The 23,108-nt window shown below is 51.7% G+C and overlaps 1 protein-coding gene and 1 long non-coding RNA gene across 3 annotated transcripts in view; one reads left to right on the forward strand and one right to left on the reverse strand.

The window, feature by feature from the left end:
• Positions 1 to 18,016, reverse strand: part of LOC125624896 (uncharacterized) — a 101,689-nt gene extending 83,673 nt beyond the window's left edge. The window contains exons 1-2 of one of the 2 annotated variants that reach the window (XR_007353416.2): positions 17,735 to 18,016; positions 15,058 to 15,292 (exon numbers count right to left, since the gene is read on the reverse strand). This is a non-coding gene — a long non-coding RNA (uncharacterized LOC125624896). The remainder of the gene's footprint in view (positions 1 to 15,057; positions 15,293 to 17,734) is intronic. The other variant, XR_007353417.2, reaches the window with a different exon arrangement.
• A 272-nt stretch (positions 18,017 to 18,288) lies between these two features.
• Positions 18,289 to 21,770, forward strand: MARCKSL1 (MARCKS like 1). The gene is made up of 2 exons (XM_048826006.2): positions 18,289 to 18,688; positions 20,402 to 21,770. The coding sequence occupies exons 1-2, from the start codon at positions 18,593 to 18,595 to the stop codon at positions 21,038 to 21,040; spliced, it is 735 nt and encodes a 244-aa protein (XP_048681963.1). The 5' UTR covers positions 18,289 to 18,592; the 3' UTR covers positions 21,041 to 21,770.
• The last annotated feature ends 1,338 nt before the right edge of the window (positions 21,771 to 23,108 follow it).

A 23,108-nucleotide genomic window follows, 5' to 3' on the forward strand; every position in this document is an offset into this window, starting at 1 on the left:
AAATGCTGCTTTCACTTCACCCCGTCTCCCCTGGCAGAGCCCAGCTAGCCATCACCAGAGTGTGCCTGTGGTGGTAGGGGACAGAGGCTCGGTGTGACAGCGGCTACGTTCAGTCTCCTTTGACTGGAGGTTTCTGCTCTCACGACCTGCGGCACCCGCTGAGCGCAGCCAGCAAACTCCCGGGCCAGGTCCACACTAAAAAGCGAGGTCGACCCAGCTACGTCTCTAAAAGGGATGAAAAAAAATTCACACCCCCCCCCAAGCGATGTCGTTAAGCCGACCTAACCCCCCCAGGGCCGACAGCACATTCTCGGGGCGGTGAGTTAACGCCAGCACCCGGAGAACCCCTCCCGCCGGCGCCGGGCGAGTCTACGCTGAAGTGACACAGCAGTGCTGCTGCAGCGTTTCCAGTGTGGACAAGCCCCTGGTCATGCTCTAAGTCTGTGCCTAAAATGGCGGCGCAGGTCCCAGTCAGGGTATTCGAGCTCCATGCTGTTAAGTTAGCAAGGCTGGTGCTGAGGACAGGGACTGGATATGTCCCCGCTCCTCCTCTGGGTGAAGCAAGATCACTCGTAACCCTACTGTAATGATCCTCCGTCGTCCGTCCTGCAGCCCCCGCTATTCCACTCCTGGGGTCACCCACACAACACAGGCCTGACAAAGCATCCAACTCTCAATCTGCAGGATTGCCTGTCCTGATCCATCTCCCCAGGAGAGCTCTGCTCTGTCTCTCAATCCCAATTTGCAACACCGCCTTGCTGTTCCTGTCCTGGCTCCCGCACACAGCTCTGCTGACGCCCCGCAATCCTGACCGGCAGCCCCCCTGCTCGTCCAGCCCTGGACTGAGTCCGCTACTAATTAAATACTGGTCTGGGTTTGGGCTATGGACTAACCTCCACAACGGCGTAGACTGAAACCCCCAACCCCCAAGATTCCTCTTGGTCAGGGGTGGCCAACCCAAGCCCGAGAAGGAGCCAGAATTTACCAATGTGCCTTGCCAAAGAGCCACCGTAATATGTCAGCCGCCCCGTATCAGCTCCCCCCAGCGCCTCCCCCCCGGGGGCAGCCCCGCCGATCAGCACCTCCCCCTCCCTCCCGGTGCCTTCTGCCCACTACAATCAGCTGTTTCACGGGTGTGCAGGAGGCTCTTGGGGGGAAGGAGGAGGAGTGAGGGCACCGGCAGGCCCGGGGGAAGGGGCAGGAGCCTTGGGGGAAGGGGTGGAGGGGGGTCAGGACCTGGGGCAGAGCCAGGGGGTTGAGCAATGAGCACCCCCCGGCACATTGAAAAGTTTGCGCCTGTCGCTCCAGCCCCAGAGTTGGCACCTATGCAAGAAGCTGCATATTAATTTCCGAAGAGCTGGAGACACAGGTTAGCCGCCCCTGCTCTTGCTTCTTTAGCAAATTCTAACCCTGATCTTCAGCAGAGGCAGGCTACAACCGCTGTCCCCTGTCATGCCTTGCCAGCGCCACGATTCACTGACCCACAGTATGCCCCTCTGGATACAGGAAAGACAGAGGAACAGCTTGAAATTCAGCTAGTGCTAAGCTGCTGTCATCTTCCCTATTCTCTGCCGTCAGTAATACCCTCCGCGGGCCACAGATCACCTTCCCCGTGACCTGTCAGGCGCAGGGAGCCGCAGGGTTTTGCTCTCAGGGGTCAGCTCAGATAAACGAGACACAGAGCAGGGTCGCTAGGCTGGGACTGCAGAAACGTGGCTGGACTGACATACGCCAAGCAGAGAGCTTAGCCGGGGCTCCAAGTCACACGCATCACCCCAAGAGCTCCAGGCACTCCTGGCTGCCTAGAAAGAGAGGTGGGGGCCAGCGATTCTGAGCACAGGCGAGAATGGGAGGTGAGAATGAGATGTCCATGCAAAGAGTTTTCAGACATGCCCATCACCGTGGCATCTAGGCCCTGCTCTTTATCAGGGATCTGCCCCGCAAGGGCAGGAGCCGAACCTGCCCTTTCATGCAATGAGCACAGAGCCCTGCGTGGGCTCCAGCCTGCACGCTGCTGTCATGGTGACAGCACTTTCAGTTTGGTTTTTAGAGAGGGGAATTTTGTTCCTGGTAAAGAAGCAATTGCTGATAGGGGGCTGGGGAAGGGGGCGGTGGGGGGATTTCTGGTGGAAAGTTGTAGACAATCCACCCACCTGGTCAGGCTGGTGCGTTATTCCCCAGCACGAGGACAGGCAGAGAGCGTCCTTTGCACAGGGCCCACCTGCGGCCTCTACTCCTCCCCCTGGAGCCACGCATCCCAGCATTGCTAGTGGCTAAAGCAGGAGAGGGCACCACCCTGGAGGTGGCCGCCGGCCCCCCTCCCACCCAGGGCTTAATTTGTAATGAAAGAGGTGCTCGGGCTCAAGCAATTTGTTTACATTCATCACTGATGCAGCAAACGCCAGAGGTGCCAGGGCTATGAACTGCCACGGCCAGAGGGCAGCCCTGGCACAAATTAAACGTTGCTCCCTTCCCTGCCACCCCCGGAGGACCTGAATGCAGGAAATGTTTCGCTTCAATTGGGCTAGGGGGCCAAAGCGGTACGGTCCCACAAAAGCCAGGACTGTTGGGAGGTTTGCTCTGCCAAAGCCAGCCCATGCTACACCTAACAAACAGAGCAAAATTCTGGCCTTTTTGGCCCAGGTGGGCTTGAGGGCAGCAGCCCTGCCACAAGCTGGGATTTACAAGGTGAACATCAGAGCCTCAGCATGGCAGACTGAACAGCATCTTAAAAGTCAACAGTCTCCAGTGCTGCTGAATCAGGCTTGACAGAAATCCACCAAGCCCCGCAAGCAGCAGCCTGGGGCCGACAGCGGCCATCTCACGGCTGACACTATACATATAGGGCGGTCGAGAATTCTCCTATGAGCGTTTTTTCATTGGAAAACATGGACTGGGTGCAAAGTAGGTTTCTCACGCCCAGGATGGCATTTTTGGTGAGTGAGTGAAAGAGCCCAGACTAGCCAACAGCCCCGTGGCCGGGGCACAGTCTAGTTTCCCGGGGGCTGTAATACTTTGGTCTAATTTTGGGTGTAAGGGTGTGGGTGCTGGCTGGTGTTGGGATCTACAGGGGGGTCAGACTAGATGCTCTGGTGGTCCCTTCTGGTCTACGATGTGGGATACGGGAGATGCAGGTTCAAGTCCCCACTCCTCATCAAGCAGAGCAGGGATTTGAAACTGGATCTCCACATCCCATGTAAATGCCCTTGGGCTATTCTGGAGTCTCTAAGGTGCCACAAAGACTCTTCCTTGTTTTCCCCTCTCTGCTTTTTTGCAGAAGATTTCTAAAGGTCTGGATTTCCTTCCGCATTGGGACAAAACCAAAGCTCAAAACCTCAATTTTTATTTTATTATTATCGGTTTGGTTTGGTTTTTGCAAAACAAACAGAAACCTTATTTCAGCTGAAGTCAATAGGCAGATGATGGGCCAAATCCGGACCACCTGATGCTTTTGAATGGACTGCAAAAATCTTTTTATTTCCTTATTATCACTATTGTTATTGCGGTGTGAAAAACGTTTCTCTCAAGTCTGGACCTTGACCAAGAAATTTGGACTGTGACAAAAAATAATTGATTAACTCCTGCCTTATTTCTTGGCCAGCCCTGCCTAAAAACATACTATAAACTTTCCCCTTGTCTTTTAAAGGCTGGTAGCAAACAACTCTGTTGCCCAAAGAGCTGAAATAACATTGCCAATGTATTCAAAACATGCTGCATTGAGAATTTAGGGGATTCTTCCCTAGTCAGGAAACACATTGGATGGGACATAGTGGGGAGGGACTTTTCCGTTTCTAAGCTCTAGGACACACGGTTATTCGTCTGGAGTTGTCCTTTCCCAGCAATCAAATAATCTTCTGCATTTATATTGCACTTCTCATCCGCCAACCTTTGATCATGTCACAAAGGCGGATCTGGATCATCCCTCCCGTTCTACAGGCGAGGAAAGCAAGGCACAGAAAGATGAAGTGACTTGCTCAAGATGAAGATCAGCCAGCAAGGGCAGATCCTGATTTCCAGTCCCCTGTCTTGTGCATGAGGCCCATGAGGCCCCAAGTGAATTAACCCTGCGAATTCGCTGGGATTTTCTGGTAGAGGGAGCCGCAGTGACAAGGTTAATGGTGTTGACACTTCAGGGTTCCTAATTAGGCTTTAAAGTTAACAGCCCATTACCGTGAATGGGGGAGTTTGCACCTCTCAGTGCCATTTGTGGCCATCCATTGTGTCACTGCCACTCCAGAGAAAACAATCCATTCCAGAGAGACCTCAGTTCCCCCTCCTCCCTGGGCTGGGATCTGCAGACACAGGGGGACAGTCTGGCCCGACTGACACCAGCAAAGTCAGGGCTGAGCCCCTGGAGTTCTGTGCCCACCGAGCTGACCAAAGAGAATCAGTACCCCGCCTGTAAACAACCAGCCAGTTAAAAGTCAACAGTAACATCAACTTCTTTAAACGTTTTTTCTCTTTCAAGCTTAGGGCTGTTTTAAAGTCAATGCCATGCCAGTGGAGGCTGCCAGACAGGCATCCCCAGACCTACAGAGATCTACAGATGCCACATGCAATGGGGCAACACAGGCCCCTCCATGTTGCCCCACCAATGTGCTTCCACGGAGAAGCCACCCCTTGGAGACGGAAGGGAGTCCAGACCCCACACCTCTTTGCTGAGGCTGCTGACCAATGGGCCAACCGGTGCCGCTGGTGATAGTGGTCCTGTGAGGTGGACGCTGGCTGCACTGCACCAAGAGCCTTGGTATCAGGGAGAACAGAAACAAAGTGACCGAGATGGAACAAGGTCCAGAGAGCCATGGGTGTGGGGAGATGTGACGCTCGCCACTCCGCCTGTCCTCATCCAGCTAGGTTCTCACACCATGCTCATCACCGTCGCATCTGAGCGGCTTTAGTTGGCACCTATCCTCTGCCCCAGGCTTGTTCTCTCCTCCCTGGTATTTATTTTCTATACGGGCCCAGTCTTCACCTCATCATCTCCTCATCTTACTGGAAGAGGCTACATTGAGGACAACCTCCCTCTTCTCCGGACAGACTGCTACCCACCTCCTCATACACATCAGCATCAGCCTATCATTGCTGGAAGGCCGAAGCCACAAACCTCCAATCCAGATCTTTGGAGGCAGGGTTTTGTTCCCCTCCTCTCAGACTCACCCAATAGCTGCAGCAAACTGCGGAGACCAGGAAAAGCCCCTTTGGTGGAAACTTCAAGAGATTCCTGCAGTTCTGCCCTGGGTTTCCTCTTTCTTCTACCTGACCTTTACTCATCATTCTGCAGAAGCCCCAGAAGAGTCACTTCTAGCTGCTCTCCAAAGACTGCTGAGCTGGCAGCAAAGAATAAACTGGAGCAGCTCCATTTGCTCGCTCACGGTAAAGGCCAGAGTATGGACAGACCTTCCTGCCCTGGCGGAGCTTAGATCAGCTAGCACCATTTCACAGGAAGGAGCAAGCACAGAAAAGACCCAGCAGGTTCTTCCACAGGAATGTTGCCCTGTTCCCAGAAGGGGAAACGGCAGAGGAGACCTGCCCCAATGCCCCCCCCCCCAAAACACCCCCAGAGCGCCCAGGCTATTAGCGTGCAAAGCGCAGAGCTCCCCACAGCCAGACACAAAATGCTATGTTCTGCATGGCCTGTTTCCAACCCCATCTTGCTCCTACTTGAGGTCAACTGATGTTTTGCCACACGCCCCTCTCCCCTGCAAGATTTTCTGGAGCTGTAATTCCCTGTCCTCTCCCTGGCAGATTCTAGTGCAGCCCACGCCACTGGCTAGCTCTTCCCCCATCCCTGCCCTGGCCAAAACCCCTCCCCCCATCTCCACCCTCTGGCGCGCTCTCTCTCACTCTCTCCGGGATCATCAGATGTTGCTGAAAGGGAACAATACCACGTATTGTCCCTCTCTGCTCACAGGCATCAAACCCCAGCAGCACAACAAAAAGACACATTGACTGGCCTGGAGAAAGAGGCCCATACATTGCAGAGCTGCCTTTCGGGGCGGGGGAGGTCCCAGCGTGCCAAAGGGAACATCAGAGAGTGATTTTCCCGTACCCCGATCAGTAGAACTACACACCCGGGACAGATGCCACCTCGTCCGGGAAGGGGCCTTTGTCCGAAGGCTGCAAGTCTGTAGTTCTCGAGCCCATTTCTGGGGGGCTCCGGTTCCCCGGAGCCAGGGTGTAATGTGATCTCAAAGGAGGCTCAGGTCTGTGGTTGCCCCAGAGTCTGTGACTCTCTGCTCTAGGGCTCCGCCGCTTAGTTTCATGATTATTTCCACTGGGGCTGGAGGCAAAAAGATGGTTTTGCTCTTGGGCAGCAGGAGCCAAGTGGAGACCAGCGGGAAGCAGGGTGAATTTGCTGGTCAGGAGATGCAGCGTGTCTGCTCCAACCACGCAGGCCTTGGGTGCACTGGACTGTCTTAGGGAATCTCCCGCCATTACACTAGCATCAGTGCAGCTCCCCTAGTGAGGGGGATGATGGGGGCACTTGTGCCGACAGGGCATTATCATTTTTATCCCTGTGTCCTCTTGCCTTGCTCCGAGCAGGGCAGTAGTAACATTAGTGCCCTGGTCTGCCCTCTGGCTACCACCCGTGGAGCTCGGGTAGTGCAGGGATGAAAGATTTTCCCAAAGAGCGTAGCACAGACGTAGCCTTGGAGGCCAGTCAGTCATGGGCCTGGAGCAGAGACCCAACAGAAAGGGACTGATTGCTGGCTGGCACATGGCAGCACTGCCAAGCCCCAGGGCCTTACTCAGGCAAAACTCCCACCAAGTTCAATAGAGGCTCCGCTGGCGCAAACACGACACAAGCAGAAGACCCCACAATCTATTCCAACCTAAACGGAACATGAGATCTTTTCCCCAGCGCCCCAGCTGCTCCCACACGCATTCCAGCCCCATCGCCTGTAGCATCATGTCCTGGACAGAGCAGGAAAAGAAAACGGAAAACATCCTGTGGGACTGGCCAGCACGACATTCCCCATGGGCCATCTGCTTCAGTCTCAGATGCATCATCTCACACCGGGGACTTCGTTGCTGTATTGATCCAGGGCTTTCCTAGGGTGTTCGCCAGGCAGGCCCTGCAGGGAAGGGATTTCTCTGGGTGTTCTCGCTAGGAGAGAGTGGCGTCCACATCAGCAGCTCCAGACAGGTCATTACCAGGCAGGACTGCTTTTGCTTGGGCTTTTTGTAGGAGCTTTGCCTCCAATTCCAATGGGAGCAGGAGCTCCAAACCTATCTGTTTTTGGCCTTGCCTGCGCAGGTGGGACAAAACCATGGTATTGGAGGTGGATTAAGGGTTTGTGGGGCCCTGGGCCAGAGCAACTGGGGGCTCCTCCTCACCCCTTCCACCTGCAATCCCTCCCAGGCGCCCCCCATGGCACTTCTGCCAGGGAAATGGGGTCGGGGCGTGGGGACTTCCCCGCCTGGCACTCCTGCCAAGGAGTGGAGTTGCGGTGCGGGGCCTTTCCCTGCTCCCCAACAGGAGCACCAGGTGGAGTGGGGCACGGGGTGTCCCAATTGGCCAGGGCCTCTGGGCACAGGCCCTGGTGGCCCAGTGGCTAATCCACCACCGCACGGTATAACCACATCTGAAATCCTGGGGCTGAAGCCAGAGAGGGGATGGGCATCTGCTGCAGGGCTTGCAGCTCCAAAGCAATGGAGTTGCAGGTACGCCGCAGGACTCTAATGCGCTTCATTGCATGGTTCTCCCACAGTTTTGGGGGGGCCAGTCCAACCCCCATTCTAACCCAGCCCACCCCCCACCACGTGATAGTTTGTGGAGTACGGGAAGACCTTCCCGGCACCTCTGTTGAGGCTCTAAAGGAAATCGAGTGGGACGAGCTCCATTGGGACTGAAAGTCACTTTTGTTTCCACTATAAACTTCCTTTTTAATGAGAGGATTCTGAAAACGAGCTCCCTCCTCAGCCCCCGGCTGTGATGTTCCTGCCAAAAGCTGACTGAGCAGCAGCCTTGACTGTGCCGGGCAGAGAGCTCTGCCCAATGCTCCAGAGCACCCTGACGCCCTCTCATGCTGCCCTCCCAACCCTCGCTGCCAGCTGGAAGTCATGGCTCGGTTTCTCCCCGGAGACGCATTGGCAGCTGGCCTGCTGTCGTAATGTGACCGAACCAGCAACATACTGGCTGGTCAGGGTCAGGAAGCCCGTTATCAGAGCTCAAGGGCAGCCTACGAGGGAGATAAGGTGTGTGGGGTGAGTGTCCCCATGCAACAAGCTTGTTTTCTTGGGTTGAACTGTAGCCCACGACAGCTTATGCTCTAATAAATTTGTTAGTCTCTAAGGTGCCACAAGTACTCCTGTTCTTTTTGCGGATACAGACTATCGCGGCTGCTACTCTGAAACCTGGGTTGAACAGAGAGGCACAGACTGGATGGGTCATGGGATATGGAGTCTTTCCCCTCCAGCATGTTGGGTCAAATGTGGCCCAGATGAAACGCAACGGACCGTTGTTACCGGCTGGCAGCTGTTGGTGGCCTGTGGGAAAGGCACCAAGTAGGCCTCAGTATAATTCCCAGTAGTCAGTTCTCTGTAGCACAAATATCACCGCAGTTGGTCCCTGGGTGGGCAGCCTCGGCAGAGGGATCAGGGCCTGAACGGGTCCTGGAGACTGAATTCCCCTCTCCCATCGAGCAGGGATTCCTGCAGGTGAAGGCTGAGGCTCACTGGTGTGATGCCGTTGTGCCCATTCTGTGGAGAAGTAGAAGACTCTGAGCTCCTGAGATGCCAGCTCGGCACCATTCGTGGGCACAGAAGGAAGAGAAGGGGCTGCAGAAAAGACACCGGCTGCAGCCTTGGCCCGCTTGGTACGCGGTGGCTATTTGATTGGGGTTGGGTCGTGTTCAAACACTTGTCCTAGAAGGCGGTAAATGGCCTCAGAGGTCAGAATCAAAGCGTCTCTCTCTTTCTCCCCTCTTGACTCACAACTGCTAGTTTCTCTAGCCTCAGCTCTCTTCTCACGCTGCTGTAAATCAGGAGTAACTCCAGTCAACTCAGTGGAGCTGCATGGGCACAAGTGACCGGGGAGATCAGGCCCTCAGTCTCTTTCTCGTACGAGTGGCCTGTGTGACAACACTTATCATGCTATAACATGCTGCCCCAAAGGTAGTGGTGCCCTGATGGGATTTGCTCATGACTTGGTCATGCCTGTGTAGACAGGACCAACCCATGTCATAAGCATGTTACAGAACCAAACACCTGTGTAAACAGTAGGTTCTGTAATACAAGACACTGAGTTCTCTTCAAAAGTGCTTCCAGTGATAGGTGCTTTACAAATGCCATCGCTAGATACAAGATCACCCAGTTCAAGGCCAGTCATTCCTTATCCAGTCCAGTTGCAGTAACAACATAAGGATCCCAATTAAAAATAGATAATAGCAACAGGGTTTTTTTTCACCCATAGATCCCAAAGCACCCAACAAGCTGCTGTCCAATCAAGAGTCACTTTCCCCCCCCACCATGGAGTAGCAGCCATTTGCCATGCTGCTAGCAAGCTCCCAGCAACCTTCCTCTGCACAAACCCCACTGGTATCATCAGCTGATGAAATTAGGAAACATCATCTTCGAAGCTGCCTCTGCTCCTGAAAGCCTCCAATCTTCAAACCCCTCCTCTCCCCCCTGCCTCCCCTCCGCCACCAAAACCACTCCTATTCGATGGAAATCAAACCTGCCCCTCATCCAGGTGTGTTTCAAGGACTCACAATCTGGCCATTGTTGACTTGGCTGTAATCTCTTTCCTTGCATATAACGCAGAAGAGAGTGTGTGTTTGGATTGCACAACCCACAGGGTTGATTCCTTCTCCCCACTTAATCTTTTCAATCCCTTGGACGTTGCACAGAACAGAAAGATCACTGAGGATGCTCTGTACCAGACACCATGAGCCAAAGTTGGATGGACTCTTGAGTCTCTAGTCAAATGCTGCAGCTGCACTGAGTAACCCAACACTGTATAGGGGAGAGGGACAAAGCTGGGGCTGGCTGAGCAAAATCTTATTATTCAGGCTTTGGTTTTCCAAAATTAGGGTTGGCTTGGACCCAGGGCCCATTCTATCCGTGTGGGTGTCAGACAATTGTTCAGGCCCATCTCCACTATATAATCAATAGATCTTTCTCATGTGAACCCACACGCATCTCAGGCTCCTCACCTTGGCACTTATGGTGATTTTTGGCCCTGCTTCATTATACCCGACTAGCTCATTCCAAGCAATATCCAGCCACCCTGACTGGGAAGAAACGGAGCGATCCCATCAAAGAAAGCACATCTCTACAAATGCATCCTTGTAGAAGCCTACACTGTACAAATGGTGTGGCAGGAGCCAGGTACAATATGGTTAAAGCACAGTTCAGACCTGCAGGGTAGAGGATAGAATTACGTTTTAACCACATTCCTGAGCCATGTCACAGGCCTGCAAGGTGCGAGGCTTCAGCAGGGTTTGGTCCGCGGCTAGTGCCAGGCTGAGCGTTTTAGTGACTCCAGCAGACAATGACCTCACAACCAGGTGCTGGAAATGGAAGCTTTTCTACTGGTTTGATTCGCTCACTCCCTCTCTCTAAGTGGCACCTACACCCACCCTGCTGTATGGCCAATCTGGGCACGTCTACACAGAGATGCTCAGCATTCAGGAAAGTTAAACTGAATTAGCTAATGGTGTGTATTTAAAGTGCATTAGCTAACGCACATTACACCCCTGTGTGGACATTCTCTTCCACTTTGGAAGTGAATTGAGCTAAAGCAAACTAAACCGCTTTGCTTCTGAGCATCCACACAGGGGTTTAACTAATGCATTTTAAATTCACACCTTAAGTTAATTTGGCTTAACTTTCCCAAGCAGCACCATGCAGACACCGCTCAATAACTCATCATTCATTGAGGTGACAGTTCCCACTCACGCTAGTGTTGAATGGGCAACAGTCTGCTCTTAATTTCACCACCCCTATCCCAGTCGCTACAGTACCTTATACAGCATGGCACCTGTTCCAGTGGGTCAGGCGTGGGACCAGGAATCAGGACACTGCGTTCTAGACCCAGATCCACCAGACTCTTGGTAAGTCACTTTCTGTTCCTATGCCTCTTCTACAAATACCAACAGCGCTTTGAAGTCTAGGGGGTTGCATGGGTGTAATTCACTAATTGCTGCAGTCGCCTCCTGGCTGCTCTCCCATTTACTCCGTCCACTCTTTACCTTCCAATCTACACTGCCCTCATTACTCTCACGCTATTACCCGGCCATTCGGTCATTCACACAAGCAGTGGGCATGATGACAACCAGACCTGTCACAGTCAGTGAGAGCTGCTGAGTGCTTAAGATGTCTGAACATCAGGTCTATTATCTAGGTATTCTGGTCCACACATAGTTTTTGCACTGGAATAGCTATGTCGGTAGGATTGTGATTTTTTTTTTTTACAGATATACAACCCCTAGTGTGGATGCAGTTACACCAGTATAATAATAGTACCTAGCTCTCATATAGGGCTAGGGTGCCTTATACCTATGTAGTGTATTCTTCCTCCTTGGAACTATACCAGTATAAACAACTTTCCGCTGAGCTAAAGCGGTACAGTGTGGACGGAGTTAACTATCCTTTAACTATATTGAAAATTGTACAGCTTTGGAGCGCAGGCAAGGCCTAAATATGGATTTAGTAGCTGGGCAAAGACTCTGAAAGGGCCAAGGGGTGTTTGAAGGAGCTGTTCTCCACGTTCTTGCTATGCCGGTGTCAGAAGCTGTTACAATCCATCCTTTCCCAATGGCCTATTCAAAGTAGCGCAGCTTTGGCCAGTCTCTCCCTGCTGTTAGTTAATACCATTGCTATTTTTAAAGCTACATGAAAGGCTCTCTCTTTTATTCTGAGTGTCACTGTTTGTGCTGGGGGGATGGGAGGGGGAGCTGCTAACTTGGTTAAGATCCACTAGCCATGATAAGACACTTGTGAATAGCTCTATATAAATGAATAACTAACCAAACTAATTCTTCCATGCAAACTGAAGGAATAACAAAGGTGGGAGGGTCAGGGTGTGTTGCTTATTAGCTTAGATTCTAAGCTCCTCCAGGCAGGGACAATGTTTGCTTCTGTGTCTTGCAGGCTGTTGGCACTTAACACATAATAAATTTGTTAGTCTCTAAGGTGCCACAAGTCATCCTTTTCTTTTTGCGGACACAGACTAACAGGGCTGCTACTCTGAAACATAAATTCATCATCATCATCTTCTTAACTAGGCTCTGAAAGTGGAAATCAACAGAGCCATGGTCTTTTAGGAATGATCAGTATGAGGAATGACAAGGTAGGTGAGGTAATCTTTTACTGGACCAACTTCTGCTGGTGAAAGAGACAAGCTAACCAGCTTACACAGAGCTCTTCTTTGAGCTCTTCTTCGGGTTCTTCAACTCTGCGGAACCTGAAAGCTTGTTGCTTTCACCAGCAGGAGTAGTTGGTTCCGTAAAAGATATTACCTCACCCATCTTGTCTCTCTCATATCCCGAGACCAACGCAGCTACAACACTGCAGACAGTACTCAGAAAAGCAGCCAGACTCATCTGGCGGTCTGGTAGAAAAGCAGATAGACTGCGAGTCTCTGCTTTTCCTGCACCATAGAAATCCCGAGGAGTTTTGCAACTGGGAGCTTATCCAAAGCTTGCTGAAGTCAATGGAAAGACTCCTATTGACTTCAGTGAGTTTTCCATGGAGGCCTTTTGTGCTCATCCATCTTCTCTCCTGCTTCATTTATTACAGTAATTGTATAGGTTTCAGAGGAACAGCCGTGTTAGTCTGTATTCGCAAAAAGAAAAGGAGGACTTGTGGCACCTTTGAGACTAACCAATTTATTTGAGCATGAGCATGTATAGAATCACACTTTTTAGACAAGAGGATTTTTTTCAATTTACAATGTAAACCCCACTGTTGTTCAGGGTACTGTGCTGCTGCTGACCTCCACCCCAGAAGTAGCTGCACTTCAGTGGTATTGTGTTTACACGCGCAAAGAGATTTGTCACTTATCATTTGCCTTGTACCAGCAAGGTACAAAACAGAAACCCAGACAGTCCCTCCCCCGCCAAAAAAGTGTACAGTTGAAAGGTCAGAAGACTAGGTCCCAGATCTGCACAGATGGACTATTGCCCCCAGAATCCCATGCACATCTGGGTTGAGGATCAGAACATCTACACCACAGTGGGGTTTCCTGACACAGAGGTAAATAGGCCTGCTCCTGTTCTAATCCAGCATGTCCACCATTGCTAGGACTAGTTCTGGATAAAGGATAGACATTCAGTAGTGTTCACAAAGCCTTAGAAAACCGGGCACACATGGAAACCTAGAGGGGACTTCCTCTATTTACAAACACATTCCTTGGTGTCCTCACAGAAGACCTGGGGTTTAGAGGACAGGGATCAAGAAAGAGTAGGTGACTGGGGATCTTTTGGGATGAAAGCTACAGAAACACCAGCAAGATTTATCATATTTCTTATGATGAAAAAAAGGGCCTTTTTTCCCTCTCCCCTGCAGGTCTGCATCTTGACCTGTCTCATCATGCTACGGTTCGCCCTTTAGAAACATCACGTCTGCCTCCCATCACTTCAGCTCTGGCCCATGATTGCTGTGGCAGGAGAGCAGCGGGGTATCAAGCGCTTTCCCCCCTCAAGCAAAATGAAAGAGAGATAGGTTCTGCATGGGGGAATCACAGACGGAAAACTCGGCTATCAAAGATCTGGCGGGACAGGCTGGGTAGCATCAATGCAGCTGCACAATGTGCCCAGGGCAGCTTTGGTGGAGCAGGTTTCCCTCTTATCCCCCCACCAAAATCCCCTCTTTCCAATAAACAAGCCCCGTCATCCATATAATATCAGCCTGTTCCTTCACGGAGGAAAATCCCTGCCTAGCAAACAGCCACAGGGGAGAAGGGTGCATAGATTGTGTTTGATAACACACAGCCAGGGCTCCCGCTCCACTGATCCCATACATTAATGCATTCGGCAGCAAAACCCGGCTCTGACAGACTGGCAAAGACAGCCCAAGACTTTCACTGGAGTAGATGAGACATAATATCCTACACGGAGCCGTTCCAGAGAGCGTGGTGTCAGGGAGACTGCAACCACTCCACGGAGCTTGCTGCTACGGGGCATGCTCGTAGGAAGATGAAGGTTTTTGTGTCCTGTCCCCCCCAGCAAAATGATAACCTAATGCAGACTAAACTAAACCGCATACATAGGACAGGACACCACTTTATCTCCGCAAACACTGGAAAAGCCGAGCATTGGCCAGCATAGGGAAATCCAGCTAGTTTGATGGACATTTTCTTCCCATGCCTGTTTCCAGCCCTGGCTTTGGCTTTTCGGTCTATGACTGTAGTTGCATTTTCAGAATCCCCAGACCCTCTGCCACGAACTTGCTATCGCTAGAGAGATATGCACAGGTGTGTATAGGTTTTGCATGACAGACAGACAGTCATGAACCACCCCACACGGATAGGGGAGGCTAGACTGCTCAGGAGATTGGAGCCATTAATTCTATGCCAGTTTCAAACCCAGCTGAGTTTAGTGGTGACCCAGAAAGGTGGACTATGAACTGTAAGTGATGTTATAACTTGCACCCAGTCTGGGTCTTCAAACAACATAGCTCATATACGTAGATCCTAACCATGTGGAGAATGCATTTGGACCATGCCCTGGAACTGGGCTTTCATTAACATAACAAACAGGCTGTATTTGGGATCGGACACAGTTCTTCTGCTGGGTATCCAGCCCCATACACCCCTGTCTGTGGAACTGGGTTGGCCAGTTCTCCTGTCTCTCAGATCTCTGGACAAGGGGGACATTGGAAAGCGTATTACACCTGGTGAAAAACACCCTACAGCACTCTACCCTTTGCACGGGTAGCTGAAGCATGGGATAGCCATAGTGTCCTCATTTTCCTAGAATGCACCAGTACCAACAAGGTGAGGCTGCTGGTCTGGAGAGGCCCAAAGACTGGACGCACTTGAGGTGGGGCATTCTGAATGGGATCAGTTGTAGCCCTGCATGATTGTGCATGTCAAAGATTACTCATGCTTACCGAGGTTCTAGGTATAGCGAAGATAGGACCGTCAAACGATTATTCGGTGGTTTCTCAGTTGATTCCACAGAACCTGGCACTACCGTTGGTCTCCACGTTGGCAGCGTCAGGAGAGAGGCCAAGGAACGAATGGACTCCAAAGTCTGGATTCTCCTATCTCTACTCCAGTTATGGGGAGAGACATATTGGTGATGTGCTATGGGGGAAGCCGGCTGTGCAGTTCCCCATGCTGTACCTGTTTTGTAGATAAACAGAAGACAATTAGTCTCCACGGCTATCAAGATGGTCTCCTTTCATGAGCACGACTGCAAAGTCACTCCAACCGCTCAAAAAGAAAATGAATTAGCTATGGTTTAATAACATTATGGATTGCACTAAAACTGACCAAAGCCAGAAAACATCAAACAAGACTGATGCCTGCTTTTGCAGAAAAGAGCAACAACTGTAACATCCAACTCCCGGGCTGTTTTCTCTTTGTGTCCCAGCAGATAAAGGGGAGGGAGGGGGTTTGCTCTCAAGTTCTTTGTTTAAGAACCAAATCTTTCATGCTGAACTCGAACATTACAGTGTGTTTACTCAACACAGTGTATGGATTCACTAGACCCACTCACCTCTTTCCAGCAAACAGGGGCCTGGCTACATGTGCTAATTCTGAAAGCATGCATGTACTTTGGCCCGTTAAACTTTTACCCCCAATCGGGGAGATTGCAGATTATGTATTCCTTATGACACCCATTCCTAAACCGAATTTTGCACCCCTTGATAATCTGTACCTTATTCCCTGATAACCAGAAACTTCTATGCTTAAACTCTGTACCGTTCTCTTGTTACTTTAATATTATCTTAATAAAATTTTTTAACTCCTGTAAATCCTCAATGGCTCCTTTGCAACCCTTGTGGCCAATTGGGCAACTCCAGATTTGAGATATGGATTAAAGATCAGGAAGACAAATAAGAAGCCACATGGCAGCCATTCAAAGGCTTTATCAACTATAAACCAAGAGTCAATAAGGACAATGTGGCCCAATATAATTAACACAGAAATATTGCTCCAGCAGGGGAAAGACAAAACATGACCTTGTTGGTAAAACAAACACAACAACCCATTGTTTTCCATCCTAGATGCTGCTGGCCTTGATCCTACACTGCTTTGTGCAGGCCGCAGCTGGGTGCGCTAGGCGGTTGCGCTCCTGGGAAGCTACATATGGGCAGTTAAAGCCAAGCATTCATGGTTTGCATTGAACCTCAAGCCCACTGACTCCCAAGACGGCAGGGTAACCAGGGGCTGGGGAGGAGCGATGCACCTATAAGCCCAAGGTAAGAGGTGATGAACAGGATGGGAGCAAAGGGGACCCCAGTCCTGCAGGAATGAAACACTGCTGTGCAACCCACATCATAGCACGAATGAGGGCAACGTGGAGAGCCAGTAGCCAAGGACCTTATTCAAATGATGAAGACCACAGTTCAAATCATGTCTCCTTAGACATACCCATTCTCCACCTGTACCCCATCCCTTTGCTACAGCATCAGACGCATATGGACCACAATGCCCTTACGTGTGCCCACGTGCTAGCTTCTCAGGGTCATGAAATCTTTGGAGTCCCTACTGTGCCATTGACAAGGGCGAGCAGGACCAAGGCCTACGTATGAAATTATTGATGTATCAGAATGGACACCGCCAGGTTAAACATCATCCGGGCCTGAGTTTCAGCAACGCTGAGGCAAACAACTCCAGCTGCCATTAACAGGAGCTGTATGTGCATGGCCCTTACGAAAATGGAGCCCATGGATAGGTTCTGAAAGCAAATTCTCCTCTGCATGAGAGCCACCCCCCTCTCCCTATTATAGGGACACCATCCGCTTGCAATCTAGTCACATGTTAAAAAAGGAGCTTGAGGCCGTTTCAGGTGCCACATCTGCCTTGAAATTGTTGTGGTTTTACAATGACATTTTCCTAAAGATAGGTTTCAGAGTAACAGTCGTGTTAGTCTGTATTCGCAAAAAGAAAAGGAGTGCTTGTGGCACCTTAGAGACTAACCAATTTATCGGAGCATGAGCTTTCGTGAGCTACAGCTCACTTCATCGGTATGCATCCGATGAAGTGAGCTGTAGCTCACGAAAGCTTATGCTCAAATAAATTGGTTAGTCTCTAAGGTGCCACAAGTCCTCCTTTTCTTTTTTCCTAAAGATCTTTCTCTCCCCTGTTTCTGCATGAAAGTCCCACACCAACAGCAAGGGGAAACCCAAGGAACAGGGGAACTGACTTGACACAAAGTGCTGTCAAATGCACAACACAGACAAATTTCAGAGTAACAGCCGTGTTAGTCTGTATTCGCAAAAACAAAAGGAGGACTTGTGGCACCTTAGAGACTAACCACTTTATTTGAGCATAAGCTTTCCTGAGCTACATAAATAAGCTTATGCTCAGATAAATTGGTTAGTCTCTAAGGTAACACAGACAAAGTGAGGGGGAAATGGAGAAAATGACTTCTTGGAGCTTTAGACATTTTAAGTGTGTGTGTGTGTGGGGGGGGGGATTGATTTGTAAGACCACACCATACAAACTTCAGACAGAAGGGTGATTTTTAAGCAGCTGGACTAACTGGAAAACCAAAACCAGGGCAACCATCCAGTTCATTTCCCACCCTGTATGTGTTTATTTCTGGCTTTGACTCACCTGGTAGAGTGAAACAGACTGGTCGGTTCCACTTCTGTTTCCAGCCAATTTTACTTTCACACTGCAGGTGGGGAAAGGGGGGGCAACAGTCTGATTGCCACGCCAATCTCTTCCCTCCCCCCGCCACGAGAGCCTCCCTTGACGCTCCGAAGTCTTGCCAGACCCTTCACTGCTCCCTGCAGCCAAGCCAGCCGGGAAGCCAATAGAAGATAGCCTCCCAGTAAGAACTGAGCAGGGCTGGAAAGATGCAGCGGCCCCTCTTGCCTTTCCCCCCCAGACACGCACCTAGCCCTCCCTCTAAGTCATCCCCCCATGCAAGCCACCCCTGTAAACCTCCCCCCCCCCTTTTGCAAACGCTGCGGGGCGTGTGTGTAAATGGCGGATCTGTCCCCTTTTGCCTCCCCCAGCCCCAGCGTGCTCCCCATTGCACTGGGGGGGGGGGGGGGGAGGAAGCGCAGCTCCCGCCTGTCCCCACCCCGCGCAGGCCATTGGGCGGGGATTTAAATGCCCGACACGCCCCTGGCTTTTGCGCGCTTATTAGCCGGCGCTGGGGGCGGGGAGGCGTCTAGTGAGACTGAGTCTGTCCGGCAGCAGGGCGCGGAGCTGGCTGCCGAGCCCCGGCTGGGACCCCGCTGGGCGGCTGGGGGAGGACGCCGAGCTGATCTCCCGGCTTTGGGGGCGCGTCTCCCTCGCGCCTCGGATTTGTCGCTTTGCTTTTTGCCCAGCCAGGACTTTTTGCCCAGAAGTTTGGGGCAAGCGGGGAGTGGCTCTGCCCGCCCCCACTCGCCCCGTCTCAGGATTTGAGGCGTTTAAACGGTCTTCTCCGGTTGCCTGCCTCTCAGTTGCCCTCCAGCCGCCATGGGAAGCCAGGGCTCCAAGGCCGCCAAAGGAGACGTGATGGCTCAGAAACCGGCCGAGCGTGCGGCGGTGTCTCCCTCCAAATCAAACGGCCAGGTGGGTGTCCCTGTCCGGCTCGGGGAAGGGGGAGTTAAAAGGATCTTTGCTTTGTTCCCTTCCCCCCCCTCCGGTATAAGTGGGGGGGGGCTCCCCGTGGGGGAGGTTTAAGCCCCCTGGAATCGCTAGGGATGGGCTACTGGAAAGTCTTCGCCCCCTTCTCCCCCCCCCCGCCCCGGATTTGGGGAGGGGCCCCTCCCGCTCTGCGGAGGCGAATCAGGCGATGTCCCCCCCCTTTCTCTGCTTGGAAAGCAGGGCTCCTGGTCTGCCCCTGCGACTGAGCCCCCCCTCGAAACCCGCCTTTCTGGGGGGGGGTCGTGCCCCAAACATGGGGAAGGCGGGGTGCGGACCCCCCTGCAAATCTCCATTTAACCCCACCCCATGGCATTTTACTGCCATAATCTCCCCGCCGCCTGTCCCCCCTGCCCTGGGTCCGGCTGGAGACCGCGGCGTGGGCCGCCTTTGTTTGGCGCTCAAGCCCCGGCAAACCCCTGGGCAGCCCCGAGTGCGTGGAGGAAAAACAAAGGAAGGATCCGGGTCCAGCGCGCGGGGGCGGGGCAGGGCGATGGCCGCATTCCAGGGCGAGCCCCGGCGAGCTCCCGCGGGCGGCTCGGGGTGTCGGGTCTGGAGGGGCGAGACCTTCTCGTGCCTTTTCTCAGCGTCTCCAGTTAAAGGGAGTGTGTGTGTGTGGGGGGGGCCCAGGCGGCTGCGTTCCTCTGCCCCCACCCCAAATAAATCCGTGGCCGAAGCCCCAGGGGATCACACGGGTCCCAGGGGGGCGTTCACTAGGGCGCATTCTGGAGGCGGGCAAGGGGGCAGAAGCCGCGGGGAAGGACCTTTGCAATTCGAATCACTGCGGGTTTTTCTTCCCTGGGCGCTGAGACCCCCCTCCACCCCCGTGTCGCCTTATCGGGGGGGGGGGAGGCGGGGCTGGCTCCCCCCAGGGCGGGGCAGGGTGACTGTGGAATGGAAAGCCGACGTGGGGCAAGGGTGGTGGTGTAAATCACGGCTCAGCCCCCGCCCCCCCTTGCTTGCACCGTGCAACAATGCCTCCAGCAGCAGCCAGCTCCCCGCCCCTGCCCGGGCTCTGGCGGTGGAGCGCCGGCGCCAGCTGGTGGCGGCGCGGGAGCGGCTCCTCTTAGGCGAACCCCCCGCCGCGCGTATTGGGGGCATGGCTCACCTGCGCTGGCAACGCACCAGCTGGGACTGAGCTTCTGCCGGGCTCTCCAGCGCTGTTAATGGCCGGGCACGGCCGCTCCATTAGGCTATGGGGTTTTCCAGTTGGAGGGTTGTGACTGCACTCCCCACAGCACATGCCTCCCTGTCTGCCAGCTGTGCCTCCTTCCCCCCACACCATGCCTGGTCAGCAATAGACCCCCCTGGACTGCAGCAGGAGCCCAGGCTCGTTTGCCTGAACTCTGTGGGGAAAAGAACTTAGCTCCAGCCTTGTGCATTAGCCACTGGGAAATACTTCCACTCCTCTCCCTGCTCTCTGGCAGGGGAGACTGATGAGCTGGCTAGTCAGCATATCATGGGGCATGCTCCTGACCTGAACTGATCAGGAAGCAAGAATTGGGTTTTACAGCCAACACGAACTCATCTCTGGGAGGTGAAAACACATTTTAATCCTACTAGCTAAAGTCGCTGGGGGAAGTGGTGGTATTCTGGATCTCCAGGGTCTATCTAATATGTTATGGTTCTCTCTTCCGTTAGGAGAACGGCCATGTGAAGATAAATGGGGATGTCTCACCCAAGGCTGATGGAGAAGCCCCACCACTGAATGGCAATGGATCTGCTGAGCCAGTCCAAGATGAGGCCAAGGCAGAGTCTGGCAGTGGTGATGCCATTGAGCCAGCCCCAGCTGCTGAAGGTGGGGAGGCCAAGCCTGATGGCGCTGCAGCCTGCAAGGAGACCCCCAAGAAGAAGAAGAAGTTCTCTTTCAAGAAGTCCTTCAAGCTGAGTGGGATCTCCTTCAGGAAGAACAAGAAAGAGGCTGGGGATTCTGCTGTGTCCTCTCCCACAGATGACCAGGCCAAAGCAGAAGCCAAAGGAGAGGAGAACCCTACCTGCTCCACTAATGAAACTGAGCAGACCAGTACAACACAAGAAGGGAAAGCTGAGGAGAAAGCTGCTGCAGTGGACAGCAGCCTGTCTGCTCCTGCTGCTGAGGGGCAGCAGGACGCAGAGCCTAAAAGGGAAGATGCAGAAGCAGGGGAAGCCAAGGAGAAAGAGGAGCAGGAGCAGCAGCTGGGAGAAAGCCAGGAGGCTACAGCTCAGCCAGAGGAGTCCTCAAAACCTGTGGAGTCTGAGGCCAGTACAACACCTGCAGCAACTCTACAGAAGGAAGAGTAGAGCCCACCTGACATTGTCATAAATTAAAGACTTTTTGTGCCATCCTCTTCATCCCAATAACACTGACTTGCTGCCTTGCCCACACACCTGTATGGTCAAAGTAGAACTGACACCTAAAATTAAAATGCCTGAATTATTTGTCCCTCCCCCTCCATGCAGCTCACCTTTAGAAAACTGGTCTGGATTCCCACCACCACAACTTGGGACTAGTTTGCCTGAATCCTTTAAAACTGGAGGAAGATGATCCTGGACATAACTGGAATCTAGTCGGGCTCCATCTATTACACCAAACTCTGGGCTCCCTGCTGACCTACTGTCTCTTTTCCACTAATCCTCCATGCAGCTTTCAAAGTCCAATAAGCCACTGACTGTTCAATGGATTCTTTTTCTTGGTTTAAATTCCTCGTTCTGACTTCATTTAAAGTATTTGGGGCTTTTTATAGAAACCAACAGTTTAAAAGCTAATCTGGTTAGTTTTTTTATAATGTCTTACTATTGGCTTAAAACCATAAAGCTTGTAAGTCCGCTGTGCTTAATTTTACTTCTAAGGGGTAACTTTTCTGGGGTGGGGGGAGGGAGAGTACAAGCTGTATAATGTGAAGTTTTTTCTTCTGTAAATAATTTTTAATGGCCAAAACATTTGATTTGCAATTTTCTAACTCTAAAAAAAAAATTTTCTGGGTTTCCTTGTAACATTTGAAAGGAATAAATGGTAACCCCTTTCTGGGTATACTTGTTGACTCTTTGTCTGGGATATGGATGCTGGCGGTTACTTAGTTTAGCCTAATGGGTGCACTTAATCACTTTATTCCTAACTGTAGTAGCACTCAGTTGACTTCAGCACATCAAAAGCTGGACAGGCTACACCCTGTTCTGCAGGGTCTGTCCCAGTTTGCCCCATTTTGTGTTTAACTTTCTTGCATGTTGTGTGAGCCTGACTCTGCTCCCTACATGGAATCCTTTACTTGGATGGCCTCTACACCTTATTGATCATCTTTAAACTCCAGTCTGAGGTGCACACCACATTAGTTAGCTTCAGGTAATAAGCTAATTCTAACAGACCACCTGGCTTGATAGACAGCCTGTAATGACTTCACTAGGGATGTGACATGCATGGCTGATCACCTGGGAGAGGGGGAGTGCTTGGTAATTTAATCTAGAGCCATTGAGGTAGGGAGTAAATATTTTAGTCAGAATTCAAGCACAGATTAGGTGGCTTGTCCAAACTCACCTAGGAGCCTGTAGTTCAGCTGGAAACTGAACAAGTGAAGTCTTCTCCATTCCCTTAACAAGGGGTCAGGCTTCTTCTGTAAGACACCAGTGGACAGGAGCAATAATGACATGACATGGTTACACCTTTTAAAGGCTCACTTTACAGGATTATACTGGGGCTGTAGTCTGTACCTATCCTCATTCTGGGGTCCTTTTAAATAAACTTTGAGATATGTCTTGTCTGAGGTCTCCCAGTCAATGACAGTGCACTGGGGAAATGTGTACTTATAGGCCTCTCCTGCTAAAGGGGGATTCTTGCCTGTAATAACTTGATTCTACTATAGCATCGATGTATGGCAAAGTACTTTACACCATTAACTATTCTATGGGAGAGCACCATCAGTGCTATGAGGCTAAATGTGACCAATCCTGTAACTAGGTTCTAGCTCAAGTCACAGTATGCCAAGGGGGATGCTCCCAAATTGAGGCTCATCTCCACTGCATGAGATCCAGTTATGAAACTGGTACCTTCAGCACAGCTGTTGTCCATACTGTCTGGCAGAATTAAAGCTATCACATACTGCAGGTCCATGGAAATGGGCACAGCTGCACTTATCTAGTAGGGATCATGCTACAACATATGCTCTTACACATGCAACAGTATGAATTGCTCTAGGGTTAGCTGCCCCAGTACTGAATAGCTGTGTGGCAGCCATTTTGAGTACTGCAGACCTACAGGGAGACTTGCAGGCTAATGTTCACAAGCTCACCATACATTATGGGTTGTAGTCACTTGCATCCCTTGGAAATGGAGAGATGCCCACATCCTGCTTCAAATTAATTGAAAAAGGGGTAA

The sequence above is a fragment of the Caretta caretta genome, chromosome 19 (genome assembly GCF_965140235.1).
Source record: "Caretta caretta isolate rCarCar2 chromosome 19, rCarCar1.hap1, whole genome shotgun sequence".
Taxonomy (NCBI): domain Eukaryota; kingdom Metazoa; phylum Chordata; order Testudines; family Cheloniidae; genus Caretta; species Caretta caretta.